The sequence below is a fragment of the Pantherophis guttatus genome, chromosome 5 (genome assembly GCF_059756535.1).
Source record: "Pantherophis guttatus breed Tessera chromosome 5, ASM5975653v1, whole genome shotgun sequence".
Classification (NCBI taxonomy): Eukaryota; Metazoa; Chordata; class Lepidosauria; order Squamata; family Colubridae; genus Pantherophis; species Pantherophis guttatus.
In genome coordinates, this window is record NC_142067.1 from 91,147,939 (window position 1) to 91,167,367 (window position 19,429).

At 35.4% G+C, this 19,429-nt stretch overlaps 1 protein-coding gene across 2 annotated transcripts; it reads left to right on the forward strand.

The window, feature by feature from the left end:
- The first annotated feature begins 1,253 nt into the window (after window positions 1-1,253).
- LOC117673795 (P2Y purinoceptor 8-like) lies at window positions 1,254-17,752 on the forward strand. Of its 2 annotated transcripts, XM_060686660.2 has the most exons (3): window positions 1,254-1,282; window positions 11,476-11,582; window positions 14,630-17,752. In XM_060686660.2, the coding sequence occupies exon 3, from the start codon at window positions 14,696-14,698 to the stop codon at window positions 15,761-15,763; it is 1,068 nt and encodes a 355-aa protein (XP_060542643.1). In that variant the 5' UTR covers window positions 1,254-1,282; window positions 11,476-11,582; window positions 14,630-14,695; the 3' UTR covers window positions 15,764-17,752. The 2 variants fall into 2 exon arrangements, with proteins under 2 accessions (XP_060542643.1, XP_034287314.1); XM_034431423.3 differs by lacking the exon at window positions 1,254-1,282 and having other exon boundaries at window positions 10,840-11,582.
- Window positions 17,753-19,429: the final 1,677 nt, after the last annotated feature.

Below are 19,429 nucleotides of genomic sequence, written 5' to 3' on the forward strand. Positions count from 1 at the left end.
ATTATTTTGGAGACAGTAGTTTAAGGCAGCATTTTCAAAAGTAATTTATCCTTTCTTGGACTCATAACTGCACTGAAGCCAGAGTTAAGAGTGAAGTTGAAATGCCCATCTGTTCCTCACATGCTACATGTTGAACAATTTTTTAAAATTTCCCCAATTATGAGAATACTCTTATAGATAAATGATGACAGAACTGGATGATTTGTTACTGTGTTCTAGAATTTCTATTTGGACTGTTTAGTTGTTGCTGAGAAAATGGTTACAGGCTGGTATCACTGCTTTGTATCTTCTGTAATAAATGCAGATGAAAATTAATTAAGTTTCTCTGCAATCTCCCTATTTTACTTGAGTACCCCTTCAACATCTTTGTATTCTAATTGTCCAAAAATTGGCCAGGCATTTTGGTTTGCTTCAAATATACTTAAGCTAACTCTCTTTCATTATAATATACATCAAAGTTGTTATGAGGCAAACCTGAAATGAAAGCTGAAAGAAAAAAGCCTAACAGCTAAAATATATACATTTAAACACATTCTTATTGCTTAAATAATCATTTAATTACTTTTGCCCAATGTTTCTAAATGCTTTTTAAAAACGTTATATTTTATCACCTTATACTTTTTTAGCCCTCCAAAATTCCTGAACACCAGCTCCCATCAACCTAACTATCATGGCCAATTTTGAAGGATCATAGAACTTTGTACCTGGTAAAGAGAATGGACATTTCTAATACAGCAGAAAGACAGAATGTTAAAAAGATAAGAAATTGGATGAAAAAGCCAGTGCTTCTCTACCTTGGTTGAGAGAAATGGTACTAATGTATTTCTTTGTGTTTGAACTTTATGCAACTTCAGATAGCATGAAGAAGCTGGCATTTAAATCAGTTTGTTCTCTAAAGCTGCGCAAAATGAGACAGGAGATTCCCCCAAGCTCCTCCTCCTTCTCCCGCTCTCCCGTATATCTTCTTGAGATGGAAAATACAAACTAGAGTATTACATTCTAAAATATCCACATTATTCCCCTTTATTAAGACTCAAATATTTTTATTATCAGAGGGATCTATGTGCATGATGTAAATTCAGTTAATAATTTCACTTTGTGTCTTCTTGAATTATTTACATAATATCAATGATGAAAGAGTTAAGTGTATGTGTGTTTGTATGGGTATGGGTATGGGGGGGGGAGGGGTGGAGTGGGTATGGTAACTTCCTGAGTTATTCTGAAACAAAATCAGCTCACTTCCTATTATAAGCATTGTTGAATGTAGCACACACTGCAGCAGGTAATTATTATACATTTGTCATGTTTTGCTTAAAAATATATACCTTCTAAGAACAAGGTGTGATAATTCAGAATTATTATTCAATAAAAATAGTGCTATAATATTTGTAATTATTATACATTTGTCATGTTTTGCTTAAAATATATACATTCTAAGAATAATGTGTGATAATTCAGGATTATTATTCAATAAAAATAGTGCTATAGTTAATTACATCGTACCTCCTGATAAAAACCATCATTGATAAATTAAACAACTGTAAAATATTTTTAAAACGGATAACACACAAATTTGCAATCAGCAATGAGTTGGGGAAGAGCAGTTACTGTGTAATCAGAACTATTATTAAAACTACATAAGCAACTGATGTTCTAACATAATGTATAAATCGACTATAATATGTTGGATTTTAATTAAAGCAGAAAGAAATACATTAGTAACATTTCTGCATCTGAGACAGGCATCTAATAAAACAAAGCCATCTTTACATTGCTGTTCTAGGGAAGACAAAAGTTAGGGGAAAATTCGTAAATTACATAAATGCTATAATAACTTTATTGGGGGAATCTTTCTTTGCACTAGCTGCTTGAAAACAGAACCTGCAGAATTATAGCTTATAATAGCATTTGTTTTTACAAGCATAAACAAACTTTCTTTGTTGTTTCTTACAGAAGGTACTGGTAGTTGATTGAAAGTGGCTTTTACAGGCTTGCCCAGACCGTTTTCTGAAATGTAAAATATTGTTTAATAGCTGTTCCACCAAAATGTTTAGGTATTTAAAAGTGTATTTGCTTTTTATTCCTACCTCCAAATACTCATTGACTTTTATTTGTATTGATTTGTGCTTAGCTACCCTGTCTATTTGTCTCTAATGTGATTATTATCATTGATTCTGTATCATGTTCAGTATATTGGTTAGAATATTGTACTGGGAAGCTCATGGAGTGATTGCAACCTATTCATTTATCGGCTTAACATACTTCATAGCTAGAATCTGAGGAGAAAAGAGGGGGGAAGATATTGTTTTATTGATCATTATAATAAATAGATTAAAACCTCATAAATTAAAGACAAGCAGTCATACTGTATCATATTTGGAAATGTACATATGGGGTGATATTTATATATTTGGTTGAATGAACTGAAATGAAAGTAAGGAGACCCTGTATATTTTTATATAGTCATTTTTAGAAGGCAGAGCTTGCCTATAATACTAGTTTCTTCTTTTGAGACACTAGCAGATTATTTTGTGTTCCTTTTTTTTATTTAAAAAGTTTTTTTTTATTTTATAAACAAACAAACAATACAATACATAATCAATCATTCAATATATCTTCTGAATACATCTTTTGTGTCTTCTTTTTACTCTTCCAATATTTATCATATCTTAATATTATCATTTCCTTTGTTATGACATTACTCCCACATTTCTTACTTCTCTATTAATACATTTATCTATCTTTTAATAGATAGATAAATGTATTAATAGATAAAATTTTATCTCCACACAACCTTCAACCCCTCCCCCACCCACCCACCCCCGATTTCCCAGAGCAAAAACAGGGTATAACGTTAAACAAGCATAAGCTAAAATATACTAACTTACTACAAGATTCAAAACTCCCTCACACTCTTTAACTCCTCTTTTAAAAGTTATTCATCAGCCTCTCCTTTTAAAATTCTAATTTAAACATTTTAAAACTTTCTTTAAAGCATATCTTTTTAGAAAGAAAAAAAAAGAAAAATATTATTATTAGCTTAAACCTTTTAAAATCTCTTAATACCTCAATAAAACATTCTTCAAAATATAACTTTCAAAACTTTCTTTTTTTAAAAAAGGCTATCCATTCAATTTTAAATTAACTATTTTGATACTTCAGTAAGTTTTAAAAAACACTTCAATAAAACATTCTTCAGAATATAACCTTAAAGATACTATTAATCCATTGGGTTAAATTATTTCTAACTCTTGAATTCATTCTTCAAAATATCAATTTCAAAACTTTCAGAAAGCTATCTATTAATTTTAAAGTTAACCATTTTAATACCTCGATAACTTTTAAAAAGCTATCCATTTTTAGTTAAACATTTTTACTTAAACTTAAAAAATACTAATTTCAGTAAGCTTTTCATATTTATTATTAAGATCCTCCCCAAAAGAAATTAATCTTCCATTTTTCCTTTCTTCCTATATTTTTCCAGTCCTTCTTCTTCAATAATACTTTCTTCTTCAGCATTGCTCCTCCCCCTGCTTTTATTTTCAAAAATTTTTGAATATAGATTTGAGGCTGATGTATCTTTGGAATTCGTTCTCTTCTTAAAACTATCTCCTTTAATTTGAAACCTCCATTTCGACTCTTCCTGCTTAAATAATCAGTCACTTCATTCCTTAAAGATTGATTCTGTCTGTAAAGCCAAGTATTGTCACGGTAAAGTTTATCAGTCTGCAGGAAAGAGTCTATTTGCTGCTTTTCAATTAGTTGCATAGAAGCCTCTGCCAAAACCTCTGTTTCCAGTGTGCTATCTTAATCCTGGCAGTCTCTTTTCCCTCCTCCAAAATCACATTAGCTTGGTTAATTTCTTCCTCTTTTCCAGCCAGCAAATCATTGTTGTTCTCCAAATTTTGATTTTGAACAGTCCTTTTAATTGATTCTAATATAACAGAAGTATGAAAGTTTAAGAGTTCTTGTAAAACCTTTACAGTCACAACTTGTGAATTTGCTGGCTCACATAATAATGATCCTCCATCCTTGATGTCAGCCATATTTCAATTTTCACTTTAAATTTATTCAGCTATCAGGCAATAAGTCCAATTATTTTCCACACAATTTAAAAGTATAAATTAGTTGAGGTCAATACCATAGTTTTTTTCCATTCCACTAGCACTTTAAATCTTTTTCTTGCTGCGTAATCCAGTAGCTTTAACAATGTTGCTAATGTTAACAATCACTTTCACTAGTAATAAGTTTCATTTTTCACGCCCTTAAGCGCCATCTTTTTCTTTTTTCTCTTAAATGGAGTTAAAGTTCAGTACTTGCATTTTTTGTTCTCCTGATTTTGCTCTGCCAGCATCCAGGGTCAAAGTTTCTCTTAATCCTTAAAATTGCTTTGCTGGTGTGGTTGCGACCCCTTGTTCTGCATAAAGAAGACTCGTCCCGGATCCGGAGCACTGAAGGGCTTTCAGGGAGCTCTCACCCTGCAAACCCCAGGCTTAAAAAAAAACCCTGGGGGCCTAGGGGAGCTCTACCCAGACCCTTCTGCTCTTCTCTCCCCATTTTTCCCTGGGGGAGAGTTTCAAGCTGCTAGACAGCTGATTTTCGCTGTTCTAGTGGCAAACAGAATCGCGGGGCTGGAGCTCCTAAAGGAGCGTCCATCGGGGAACACGGAGCCACCGGAAGTCCATTTTGTGTTCCTTTATAGCATTTGCTGGAATATTTTTGCAGGATAGAAGCAAACCATAAGATGCAAACAGTATTGTAGGAATGTTATTGTTTTATAATATACAGTACTCAGTTTTCTTAATAGTTTCAGAAATTCAGAATATGGTGAATTAAAAGTACAGGTATAGAAAATACAGTTTCAGACTCTATCATTAGGCTGATGTGCATAGAATGAATCAGAAAGAAATCGTCATTAGAGAACTCAAGTCTGTATTTTCGGTCCATAGAGGTTCTCCAAAAAAAGAACAAGGCAGAGGTGGGTTTCAGCAGGTTCTGGCCAATTCTGGAGAACTGGTAGCGGAAATTTTGAGTAGTTCGGAGAACCGGTAGTAAAAATTCTGACTGGCCCCACCTCCATCTATTCTCTGTTTCCCAAGTCCCAGCTTATCAGGAGAAAATGGGGTTTTGCAGTAACCTTCCCCTGCCACGCCCACCAAACCATGCCATGCCCACCAAACCATGCCACGCCCACCAAACCATGCCACACCCACCAAGCCACATCCACAGAACTGGTAGTAAAAAATTTTGAAACCCACCACTGGAACAAGGATATTATACATTTTCTTCCTGCCAGGAATAATGTGATGCACCCCACTCCATCCATATATATATTGAAGAAGCCTTTGGTTTTCTTCTGATTTTGTAAATTCATGAATGTCAGTTTAAGGAAATCTCATTTTCCATGTGTTCATGTTTGTTTGTTTGTTTGTTTGGTACTATAGTGCACACGGACAAGCATACTCTTAAAAGAAATTACACAACAAGCATAAAGGGAGCTATAACTTACCAGCAGCCTGATTAGGTGGCTCAGTGGCTAAGACACTGGGCTTGTTGATCAGAAAGGTTGGCAGTTCGGCTGTTCGAATCCCTAGTACAGGTTTCCTGCGTGAGCAGGGGGTTGGACTAGATAACCTCCAAGGTCCCTTCCAACTCTGTCACTGTTACCTGTGATGAAATGGGCAATGCTGCTTCTATTGCACCATAAATGGTTGCATATCAGTGTTACACAACCAACAGCCTATTCAGTGGAAAAGCACATTAGTGCCCTCTCAGAACAGTTTGAATGACTTTATTATCACAGCAGTTTACAAAATAAAATCTGAGCAAAAACTTAAAAACCAATAAATTCATATAAACTATAACTATAAATATAAACACCTATAAAATCCATAAACTATAAATTATATCAGAATATGATATGAAATCCACTTTGTCTTCAGCTCATTTGGATATTATGTTATGTCAGGTATGTGGTTTTTTGTTCCATCCAACCACCCCTTTCATGAGGGAAGAAGTATATTTCTTTGTGTGTGGTGGGGGTGGGGGGACAGAGACAGGGAGGAGGAAGGGAGGGAGGGAGGGAGAGAGAGAGAGAGAGATCAACCGACAGGAAATAATATAAGAAGTGATGATTAAGAGAAAACAAGTTACTATGGCAAGGGCTCCTTACTACAGGTACATCAGCCAAAACTGGAAGAAAGTCCCCTATCTGTGGTCTCCATCTGCTTACTAAGCAGTAGCCATGAATCTAGAAAGTTCCCAAGCCATGTACCTGTTCTTTTAGGGTAGTACCACTTTTCAAGAGTTATCACCAAAAATGAAAAAGAGAGATTCTTTCTGCACCGAGGGCAACTCCATCTTGCTAAGGTTCAGTTTGACACTGTTTCATCCTATTCAAATCCAAATTATCTGCAGACCCCAGTTTAAGACTTCACTGCATCTCCAGCTTAGTCCAAAGTGGAGATATGTAATTGGGTACTGATGGTATCTCACTTAATTGATGGACAATCTCTGCTAGTGGTTTCATTTAGATGTAAAACAGATGAAGTGATAGAATAGAACTTGGAAGAAGTTGGTAGAAGTGCAGAAGTCAGGATCCACAAGGCTGATTTCTTCTTACCAACCAACAATTGGTACCAGTCACTCAATAATTGAAGCACAGCACTACCAAGCTCCAACTCTTAAAATTAAAAATCACTGAGAGATCTAAAATACCAAGGGGTGCATTCCTCCTTCCTATGTCCCAACAGAGGTCATCTACCAAAAAGATCAATGCTGTTTCTGTGCCATGAATCTGATAAAAATGAGTCTAGACACTCACTTCCTCAACAGAACTCTATAGTTGACAATAGACCATTATCATTCTATTATTATTCCAGTCTGAGCATTATAATTTTCATTTCAATTTATTGTAGACAATGATTTCAGACAGGGGATTCCCATTCCATGACTATTCAAACAATACAGCAATGCAGATGATAATGATGATGGCAACAATAGTGATGATAAAGATTTTCTCTTTGAAGAAGTCATTACACTGTTGCTCTGATATGCTGTTTAGTTAAAATAATGTATGGAGATTCTCAGTCATCCAGATCAAAGGTGCTTTTTCAAAAGACAACTGCACTTTGTTTTACCTTGAAGATGTTTCATTTCTCATCCGAGAAGCTTCTTCAGTTGTGACTGAATGGTGAGCGTGGACTGCAAGGAATGAAAATTCTTCCACCCCCCACCATTCAGTCAGAATTGAAAAAGCTTCTTGGATGAGAAGCCAAATGTCTTCAAGGAAAAATAAAAAGCACCTTTGGGTCATTAAAATAATAAGAGTCTCTTGAAAGGCTTCTTCAGAAGTCATACATTTTAAAATGACATTTGGTTAGGTAATCCTCAGGTAAGAGTCATTAATCATTCTTGGGTATAAATAACAGGAATTCTAACCCAATATTCCTGAAAGACCCTTGGATAGAAAAGTTTTCTGTAAGGTATTATATTTTTAAAGTTCACCTTTTTTGCCTATCTATCTATTATAGGATAAACTTCTGCTTCAAGGTCCTATCGTTCTTAAAATCTCTAAAGGTGTTCAAATTGTCATTTTTAATATGACGGAAGCAAATTATTAATTATAGTGGAGGCAATTGTGTTAATTATATTGACTTAATTGAATAATAAAATAAAATTTAAGTGCGAATAAGTGACTACTACTGTTGGTTTGTTGTCAACTTCCACTCTGACCAAAATTTGGGAATGCAATGCCCAATTAAGAGAAGCTTCTTGATATATTACTTTGAATTGGTTACAAGATTTGGAGGTTACCTTCAAATGTGTGTTTCAGCAATGTGCCCCCCTCCCCAAGTTCCACAAACCTTTCATGCAAATCATTTCCACCACTTCCTCATTTCTTCTGGCTTCTGTTTCACAGTTTTAGCATGTTTACACCACAAGTTGTGTGCATTCTGAGGACAGAATGCACACAGCTGCCACATGAAAGTTACAATAAAATCATGCCACCAAGCAGTTACTTTCACATGGTAAGGTGTTTGCGTGCAGTAATGCAATGTGCAGATTAGCCAAGCTTGAAACCACTAGATCTTTTTAAAAAAAAGGATTAAGTGTGAAGGGGAGGGGAAGCAGACTTCATTAGACTGGCAGAAGAGATAAAAAGGTTATTGTTGAGATCTTGCTGATAACAATATTACCAGAGAGACGAACTCATCCATTTCCGTGAACATTTTTTGTTTTGCAAGATTTATTCCTGTTGGTTAATCACGAGAGCTGACCTAGAATGAAATACGTTATCTACTTTGAGGCTAACACTATATCACACATAAATAAACATTTTACTAACACTCTGGTGGGGTATTTTTTAAAAAGGAAAAAAAATGTGTCAAGAAGATTTTGAGTAGAGGCATAATTTGAATGGATGAAGAAAAAATAATAGTAAACAGTCCTTTAACAAATTTCTGCTTCTATTGGCTCACTTTTTAGAATGAGATGGTAAGCATATAAATTTAATTAATAATAATATAATAATATTGAACCAAATTTGGCCAAATTTGCCTCCAGCACATATTACTCCAGGCAAATTGTATATGAATACTTTTAGCCTAAATTGGTAATGCTGTACGTGATTTTGTTTTAATGTCACATAGTACAAAATCTGCAGAGTTATAGTAGGCAAAACTCACAGGAGGGGATACAAAAATTCCTATCATTTTTGCATTTGTATCACCAATATTTTAGACTTTGAATAGGGAATTTGCCCCCCCCCCCATGAATCATGTACCAAGCATAGGAGATGTCAATTAACCACATCTGGATGGTCACAGATAATGGGTCTGTGACCCAATCAAACTCTGATTGAGACTTGGTGGCAATTAAGAAGCTTAATTGTGGGGCAGAGTCTTATTCAATAGTGTCAAACTGATTCTCTTACGTATTATCTTTTTCTGTAGGCTAGAGGGATATTTACTTGAATGATCTCCAGATGTTTTAAATCAGTGGTTCTCAACCTGTGGTCTGTGGACCCTGAGAGTCCACAATGTCATCACAAGGGGGTCTGTGAAGGTTTGAAGAAATGTTATGATTTAAATATTGAGTTAAATCTTGGTGGTCTGTGGCCTCGGTCCATGGCCACAAAAGTTATTTAAAGGGGGTCTGTGGTGAAGAAAACGTTGAGAACCACTGTTTTAAATGACAACTCTCTTGATCCCTAACAAATAGCCATACTATCTTAACCTTATTGGGGTTATTCTAATGTCTCTCAGTTTCTGTGCTATATTAAGGTGACCAGATTTTAACATTGGTAAAGAGGGACACTGTGGGCGTGGCTTATTTTGTGGGCATGGCTAGCTGGTCATGTGACTGGGTGGGCGTGGCTAGCTGGTCATGTGACCGGGTGGCCATGGCTATGTGTATAGGGTAAGGTGAACAGATTTTAACATTGGTAAGAAGGACACCATTGTGGGCGTGACTTATTGTGTGGGCGTGGCTTGGAGGCCATGTGACTGGGTGGGCGTGGCTAGCTGGTCATGTGACCGGGTGGCCATGGCTATGTGTATAGGGTAAGGTGAACAGATTTTAACATTGGTAAGAAGGACACCATTGTGGGCGTGACTTATTGTGTGGGCGTGGCTTGGAGGCCATGTGACTGGGTGGGCGTGGCTAGCTGGTCATGTGACCGGGTGGCCATGGCTATGTGTATAGGGACTACTCAGAGGGCTGAAAAGTCATTTCTGACAGGTCCTCGCACTTTTGACTGGTCCTCACACTTATGACCATCCTCACATTTATGCCCATGCAGCATCCTTAACAACCATGTCACTCATTTCACAACTGCTTCTCTTCACCATGGTGATAAGATAGGGCAAAAAACATAAAATGTGAAGACAGTCGTAAGTTCGATGACTGGTCAAAAGTGCGAGGACCAGTCAAAAATAACTTTTTCAGCCCTCTGAGTAGTCCATATGCATAAAAGGATACAGCAATAGAGAGGGATGAAGGAAGGGAAGGGAAATTAGAGTAGGAGTGAGGGTAAGAGGGGGAGGAAGAGAGGAGAAGGAGAAAGGAAGAGGAAGTAGGGAGGAGAAGAAGAGGGGGGGAAGAGAAAGTAAGAAGGAAAGAAAAGAGAGAGGTGGTAGGTTTGAGGAGAAAGATTGCTGTACAATAAAAAAGATGAAAGGGAAGAAAGCCAACCCCAAACAAATATAAAGATATTAAGATAAAGAATGAATGGTTAAACTTTAAAGAATAAAAGAGAACAAATATGAATAAATAGCAGTAATTAGAAACACACATACAAACATACAATTTATTTTCTTTGAACAGAGTATTTGGCCGGTTCACAAATTTAAACAGTGTTTAGTCACTTCAATTAAATTTACAATTTCTATATTTCCTTTTTGCCATATTTATTCCTCATCTATTTTTTTAAAAAAACCAATATTACCCTTCATCCTCATCTCTAATCTTAATCAAATTCAATTTTTCCCTTCTATTCTATATTATACCCCTTTCCATTGTCATCTATTTTATATCCATCCTCACATTGTTTAATTATGTAATTATGTAATATAGTTGTTTAATACAAATTCAACATTTTAATATAAATCAATTAGTTATAAAACTATCTTTTTTGTATATTAATCAATATGAACATGAATATTCCAATTATTTCCATGCAATCCAATTTCTTACAAATCAATTAATTATATTTACCAATAATAATAAACCAAATAATTTCCCCCATATATTCCTCTGAACCACAACTTAAACATTTCTGCTTTCAACACAATATACAATTAATAGTATCTCAATTCAATTATTACAATTCCCTAGTTAAATACAGCTTTTTTTTCTTTTGTGTTTTAAAATCTTGAACTCTCCTCCTAAATTTCCCATTGTTTGCAGTTTTTCACCTACCTTTTTTGGGGAGGAAAAATAAAAATAAAAATAAATCTCTCTCTGCCTCATTTTGTCACGTTCCACCAAAGATCCTGGTTTCGGTTTCGTTTCTGCAGCTTAGCTAGGGGAAAAAAAACTGCTTCAGGAACTCTTTACACTGATTGCCTGTAGGGCGGCCCTTTGAAGCCCCGGGCAAGAGTTTAAACAGTTTTTTTTTCTTCTAGCCATCAGCTGGGGCTCAAGAGGCAGCGAGACTGAGGAGGCAGAATGAAAAATCGGGACTTTTTTGAAACGCCGCGGGACGCGGGACAAATTGCTAAAAAGCGGGACTGTCCCACCAAAAGCGGGATGTCTGGTCACCTTATGCTATATTCAACTCAGCAATTACATAGCTGTTGGTTTTTTTGTAAAGTCTTCCTCCTGCAGTCCCTTATGTGGAGTTCCAAGTCTTTACCTAGGCTTTCAAGATTTGCGGTGTGGTAATGTTGTGCCTTACCACAAGTTTTTTACATGCTTCCAAAAACAAATAAAAAAATACCCCTCTTTCTAAAATAAAGGACTTTCCTTTTTCAGAAGACAGCTTATAGAGAAAAATGTGATGTGATTATCTCTCCACCTTCTGACTTTACTACTACAAAGTAAATTGGCTGCATGTAAAGGAGCAAATAAAATCTAGATTGGTAAGTGTACATACAATGTCAAGAAAAAATATTTTAAAAAGAGATTGATGCATAAGCATACAGTAGCTTTAAAAAGATTTATTTTTCATCATTTATTGTTGTATAAGCCCAACTATTGTAGCTGACCTTGGCAGTTGTTATATCTAGAAATGGTATTATCTCAGAAAAAACAAAAATGAAACAAAAGTAAAATCTTTGTAAGATCTTGAAATATGACAAGAAATATGCAGTTAAAGATGTTATAACAAGAATTAAGATTTTATTTTAAAGGTTAAAATATGGCTCCTATTTGCTTACAAAGTGACTCTACAACTTGTTTCATAATGTGCATATTTCATATATGTGTATGCTTCTGTACCCTATAAATGGAAGAATGCCATTTCTCTTATACAAAAGGAAATGTAACAGAAAGGAAATGAAAAATGATAGAGGGATTAGATTATTCGTGTACCTGGGAAGGTGTTATCTAACCTTCTGATTCAAAGAGTAGACATGGTGACAGCAACATTTGGGTAATATAGTTTGGTTTTTAGCTAGGAAGGGATATGCAAAGCAGATTTTTGCTTCTTAAGCATATTATTGAGAAATATATAAATGTGAGAATTTAATAATAATTTGGCTGATTTAGAGAGCGTGTATATAAAGGGAGTAGACTTGACTTATTAAAACATTTGAGAGTATCCTCAAGGCACAGACTTGCTTTATCTTTGAAATACAACCCTGATAAGTGATCCTGATGAAGAAACATCAGCTCTACCCTACTTAAGTTCAGCTTCAGCTTGGTTTGTCTCCTTCAGACCCTAGCAGCTCTCCAGAAACTGAAACAGAACTTTAACTGCCATCCCCACAGCAAACAACATCCTTTCTCATACATAGATTAGCAGATGGAGCCAATAATGCTATTTCCGGGTTGTAATCTACCCAAGTTTTCTTGTTTCACCTTTTTATTTCCTTTTCGCAGAAAGCCTGTACCAAAAAACGGTGCAGTAGATAAATAATGTATTTTGATTGGTAGTCCAAGGATCTCTCCATGTAGAATTATTCCTAATAAAAGAAATAGGCTTTTACTCATTCCTGTCTGGTTTGACTTAGCAGGTGCTTTCTTTATATGGTATACATACTTAGAACTACACCTTGTCTAAGTGTATACCCAGGTGGATTTCCCACTATTGAACTATGTTGCTTGTTTTCTAAATCACTTCTGCAGTTGTAATGGTGCCATGAGGTGCTCCTTAAACTTCTCCAATTACAGAGGTTTCTGGACTTCTTAACTTCACAGAAGGGCAACATCTGATTATTCTGTTCTGAACTTTCTCTGAGCCTGTTGTATAGGCATATTTTATGTATCAAATTCTAAATAAATGGATAAATATGCTTCTTTGACTGAAAATAACTGATCTGTATCTACATCATTGCTTCTGTATCTTTCACCAAAATACTCCTGAGCCAAAAGGATCAAATATTGGGTTGAAGCAATAATAGAACTATTAGAACTTTGGTTGCCCTTGAAACATGTGGGCCAAAATGTATCAGAATGAATTAATTACATATAGTGAATAATACTCCATATGGCATAAGTACTACTATAACTGGTAACCTACTTTATAACTTCTCTGGCTTACAACTGCATATTCTTTTTTTCTTAGTTCTGCATACTTATGAAATAGAATATTTTATTCCACTGTATATTCTGTATGCTCGATGCATGCAGGACGTACATACAGTATGTAGTTACTTATAAAATGCATGGCAAGTTCTTCTTTGACATGCCGTGACTTGTCTTTCTATGGCAGTCAACCATTTGTGTTTTGCTTTTGATCTTGTGATGAAAGGGGAAGTGTTCACATTTCTAGACATTAGCGGATATATATTAATTTGCTTTTGAAATTTTAATCAGATAGTATGCACATGATATGGTTTATAAAAAAGGAAGTTCTATACATGCTTAGCAAAAGTATTCTTTTTATCTTGTGATACATATGATATTTTAGGAATATTTACCATTGTAATACTAAAACATTGCATTGTATGCATGTGCATTTACTAGTACAACCTCTCGCAGTTCATCTGGTGATTGCTGAATAAATGGGACCAAGTCCCATATTTGTATCAGCAGCATTTTTGACATTATTATTGTTATTGTTGTCTTTTTCACTTTCACTGGTTTTTATTGTCCTCTGACATAATTCAATGTGCTAGGTTTGCAGTAGATCAGGAGACGGTGCCAGTGGCACAACTAGAATTTTGAGTCTAGGGTGCACATTCACAAAACAACTATATGCCAGAATTCAAGCTAGCATCAACCATCCTATTGGAACTTTTGTGGAGCAAAAGCCATTCCCGTAAATAAATATAATGCAAAAAACTATTGTCTTGCAACATATCTGCTTCCTATTTTTTATTTTATTTTAGTCTAATAAAATAGGGAGGCTGGTATCTAAGAGCACTAAAGAAGTATTTGGACCACAGTGATGACCATGGACAATGGTATCTAATGGAATGCCACCCACTAAATGCACATAATCTTCTTAAAGTATCTATTTAATCTGAAATCCAAAGAGAGACCAGAAGAGCGAGAGGCTTTTTAAAAAGGAACTTCATGGGTTTGCCATGATTATCCTTGTCTTACTTCTGTGGCCAGAGCTGAGTGCTTCTGTTACCTCATATATATGGTATTTTTAATCCCAAAAATGTTTCATTTAAATTTCCTCCCTCCCTCCTTTCTCTTCATAGTTTACACCTTTATAATCTATATTACTGTTTTATTATATTTTGTTGAATGTTATTGATGTGTTGCAGTGCTACTATGCAATGTACAAATGCTTGGCAAATTTAATTTTGAGGTACTTAACAGATATACTGAATAAATTTAGTAGCAAAAGCAGTAGATTGACTAGTTAATTTAGCATATATCTTTAGAAAGGGATATGTGATGGCCTTTAGAAAGGCGTACATGACATGTGAGAAAGTGGTCCATAGAAGAAACCACATCTAAGTTTTCTTTCGCATTTTCACTGACCACTTTTCTGTGTTTCTCTACTTTATAGGGTACAAATTTAAGCTGTGAGATATATCTTTCAAATTTTCAAGAAGAAGGAAATCAAATACAGAAAATGATGAAAAACACCTCACTGGATAATGCAACAATAAACATGCTTAAGAATCCTGATATTGTGGTCATCTTACCAATTGTGTATTCGCTAGTTGTTATTATCAGTATCCCTGGAAATATTTTCTCACTCTGGATTCTCTTCTTTCATATCAAACCCAAAACAACATCAATTCTTCTCATGATTAACCTTAGCCTCACAGATCTTGCACTGGCCTCCTGTCTTCCCCTTCAGATTATATACCACCTGAAGAAGAACCACTGGTCTTACAGCAAACAGCTGTGCAGCTACGTCACAATAATGTTTTATGCAAACATGTATTCCTCCATATTGACTATGACCTTCATCAGCTTTGAGCGCTATTTGGGGGTGGTTTACCCACTGACCTCCCAAAAATGGAGAAAAAAGAGATATGCAATTGCTACCTGCATTGTAATGTGGTTTATTGTATTACTCTCCTTGTGGCCCCTTGCCTCAACTGACCTGACTTTTAAAGTAAACCAGCTGAATATTACAACCTGTTTTGATGTCCTTTATTGGAATATGCTTCCCGGTGTTCTTGCATGGGGAGCTTTCCTCCTGTTGCCCTTTTTTTTCTTTTTCTTGCTTCCATTCACAATTACAGTTGCTTGCTACACCGCCATTATTTGGAAACTTATTCAAGCTTCTCACAAGTATGGCAATGGGCAGAAGACACGGTCGGTCTACTTGGCTATAATAGTGCTCTTAGTTTTCATCATTTGTTTTGCACCCAACAACTTTATCCTATTGGTGCACATTGTCAGCCGTCTCACAGAAAAAGAGGGTTACTATCATATTTACAAACTCACCTTGTGCCTTAGTTGTCTCAACAACTGCATAGATCCATTCATTTACTATTTTGCATCCAAAGAGTTTTATCAGAAATCCATGCAGGTAGTAGGACGGAAGGTGCTACTGAGTGACAGTTCGGAGACTAGAAGGGAAAGTGTATTGTCTACCAGGACATCAGGAAGATCTCTATCAAGTGGACATAAGGATGGATTTGATGTGCTTAGAACATGTTTGCAAAGGCATGAAAGTGTTTTTTAACACTAATGCTCAAAGATGAAGAGATTATTCATTCTATTTCATGAAACAAGCAAAGAATGGTTATCTCAAGCAACTACTGTACAAGCAAGATTGGAGAACTGTATTCAATACCAGGAAAAATTCTTGTCTTCAAATATGGCAACTATTATACCTATGGTAATATGTAGCAACAAGTAAAATGTAAAGGAACATTACCATGCCACAAATCCATAGCAGCATTCAGCAATGATTTGGAGTTAGTTGTATGTAGAATAGACACCCTGAAATCAATGTGGACCGACTTCAGTGTGTCTAACTCTACACATGACTAAACCTGAATCTTCTTTCTTTGAGGAAACCCAATATAATATATAATAATCTTTACATTATACCATAAGAAAACATAACTATTTTGGCAAAGTTACAACCTTTGAACTGAACTTCATCATCTGCTCAGTATTTCTTTGGGGTTTCCTGGGTCTTTTATGGTTAATTCATATCCAGTTGAGAATTGTCACCAGTGATGTTTGCTTTTTTTATACAAAATAGCTAATCAATTGTCATTTCCTTGAACCTATCAGTTTCATTATGTCATATATCATTATTAGTTGATCAGTCCATTTCTTTTGATTATGCAAATGTAATTTTGGTTATGTAAAGTTCCCACCACCATTCTTTTTCTCCAGTGTACCAACTGTGGTCCTCATAACTGAATATATTTCAGGGATTTATCTGCTAAGTCATTTTTATGTATAGTCTGTTGAAGAGAAGGATTAGGGGGACATGATAATTGTCTTCCAGTACTTGAGGTGCTGTCACAGAGAAAAGGGAATTGATTTATTCTCCAAAGCACCAAGCACTGCCTTATTTTCCAAGGCAGGACAAGAAGTAATGGGCGGAAGTTTGTTAAAGACAGATACAACCTAGAAGAAAGGAGAAATTTTCTGGCAGTAAAAACAATTAATCAGTGGAATTGCTTGCCTCATGGAGTTGTGGGAACTCCATCCTTGGAGGTTTTCAAAAATAGATTGGACAACCATTTGACCTGGGTAATGGTTTAGGGAATTGGACAGGAAATTGGACTAGAAAACCCCTTCCTAAGATTCTATGTTTTATGTCTTGCTGTATTGAATATTTGCCTATTCCATGTTTCTTTGTATAATGTTCATCGTCTGTACTGCTTTTGCATTTAACATTTTGCAACCATGTGCCAACATTGATAGTGTACACTGTTTAAACAATTTTCTCTTAAAGAGGATGAATGTGTTGCCTTTGAATTCAGGATAAAATCATCCAAATGCTCTGCAACCTAGTTTTTCTGGTTCAAAATTTCCTCTATTACAACACTTTCACTGGTAACCTTTTAACTAAGGTAGATGTAGCAGTTGTTCACAATTTTCAATCTGTGTTGATAAAATTTGGGAATTGTTGAACATGACCTTTGATGGTGAACTATATTGCTTTCATAATATACTGTGAACCTAATCTGATCTGAAATAACTTTCTATAGAAATATTGTGTACATTTTATGTTCTGTTAAGGAAATAATAAATACAGTGTTTTATTCAGTTTTAAAAGCTTGGATGCTAAAGTTTTTAAATATGAATATGTCAAGGCACTACTGAACTTGGGTTATTATATACTCTATTAATCAAATTACTTCTTTTATTTTATTTGACTCCATTAGGTTTAAAAAGAAAATTCTCAGTACTAATCTTTAGCATTGTAGGATCTGACAAGAAAAAGAATATGGGCTAAATTTCAGGAATTTTTACCTCAAATATTAAATTTGGGGCTATGTGTCTTTTGGGATTTATTTATTGAGATATCTAAAATGGTGTCACTTTCAATGAAATTATTATATTCTTGGAAATTTGATTGACAGGTAAAAGAAACAGAAAAAAATGAGGATTCTGTGATCTCATAATACCCAACTGTATGGGACTGCACTCCCAAATTACATAATAGGAAAGTGCACTAATGAATTCATACAATTTATTTTCAAGTAAATCTGTGTAAATTTAATTGTTGCATTATTTTTTAAAATTAAATCAGTAAAATAAGGACTTATTTTTTCCTAGGAATTAATTTTATACTTCTTTAAGTATAGAAGCCTCTTACAAGTTATGTTAAAGGCATTTGGTTTTGTAAATGTATGGTGTTGGAATTTTCTCTTTATTTCCGCATTTTCTTTTGATATGCTGCATATAGTATTCCATCAAGTAAAAAGAAGTTAGTGACATATATTATGCTCTACTACAGGGGTGTCAAACTCAAGGTCTGGGGACCAGCTCCGGCCCACGGGGTCTTAGATCTGGCGAAGGACAGCGAAGGACCGACCCGCGGTGCCTCTGCCAGAGAAAATGGAGCTCAGGAGGGCTGCACACGGTCCTCCCAAGCTCTGTTTTCACTGGCAGAGGGTTGCAGGAGCTGTTGCAGCTGAAAACGGAGCTCAGGAGCCCGTATTTTCCTGTCAGAGCACTTTTCCGGTGCTGTTGTAACTTTGAATGGTCACTAAACAAATGGCTGTAAGTCGAGGATTGCCTTATATTAAAGTATCATATTAGTATTGGAGAAACTTATTTAAGGCCATTTTGCCTCTCCTCTGCCTTCTAATCAATAAAGCAATACTAACACCCTATTTCAATTGCTCACAGTTGCCTCTTAGGGTATTGTAGATCATGCATTCCCAATGTACTCTTGAAAAAAATGGGAGTACTGAAGATTTCCATTCCAGCCACAGCACATAAAAGTGTATTGCCTAACGGAATACACTGCTCAGTGTACACCACGTGGAGAATGAGGGATGGTGCATGAGCAGACAATGATGTATTTCAGGTTTATCACTCTGTAGGGGAGGTATAAAAGTGGAACTTTTCCAAACTCACTACATTTACATTTGCTAAACCACTATTCTTCTAGTCTGATCATATTCTAGAGAGATTTTAACCCGTATTAGACAAACACGCCATATTCAGAAATTGAGTTCTAAGTCATTATCCCAGACAGTAACAATCTGGAGGGGAAAGAAATTACCCTTACTATAAGGGGTTTGGGGAAATAAACACAGCACCCAAACATAGTCCAGATTCAGGAAACAATCTGAACTACTGCCAAAAATTCATAAAGCTGATCCCAAATCTCAAGAGGTGAAATAGTCCATGCTTGGCTATTTCACCCAAATCCTTCTCCTTTTCCTTTTCCTTCTCCCTACAACTGAAAATCATTCTTGTTGTAAACTAGTGAATATGTTTTTCCTATTTAACCCAGTTTTGAAACTACAACTAGAAAAATTGAGCTGCTTCAACAAACGACAATCACTGTTATATTTTATTTCTATGCATATTTAACATTGCAGCTTTCAAATAAAATTGACCTGCCAGAGGAACTTTATACCCAAAATATGAATTTTCTTCAGCAATTTAGTTCTACCTATTATAATGCCATACAGTGGCAAAGAAGACTGTCATTCTACTAAGGGTAGAACCTTTCTGTGTTTGCAAAAGTCAGGTTAGATGAAAGAATTGAGCCATGGCCTTTTCAACACAATATAACTTTAGTCAGACTTATTAAAACATTGTGCGGCATGTACTTCAATGTCTGTCAAAGCAGAATGTTGCCATAAAGTATTTTTCATAGAAAAGGGGGAAGTTTGATATTGTTATGTAATTTGACAGCAGACATGTT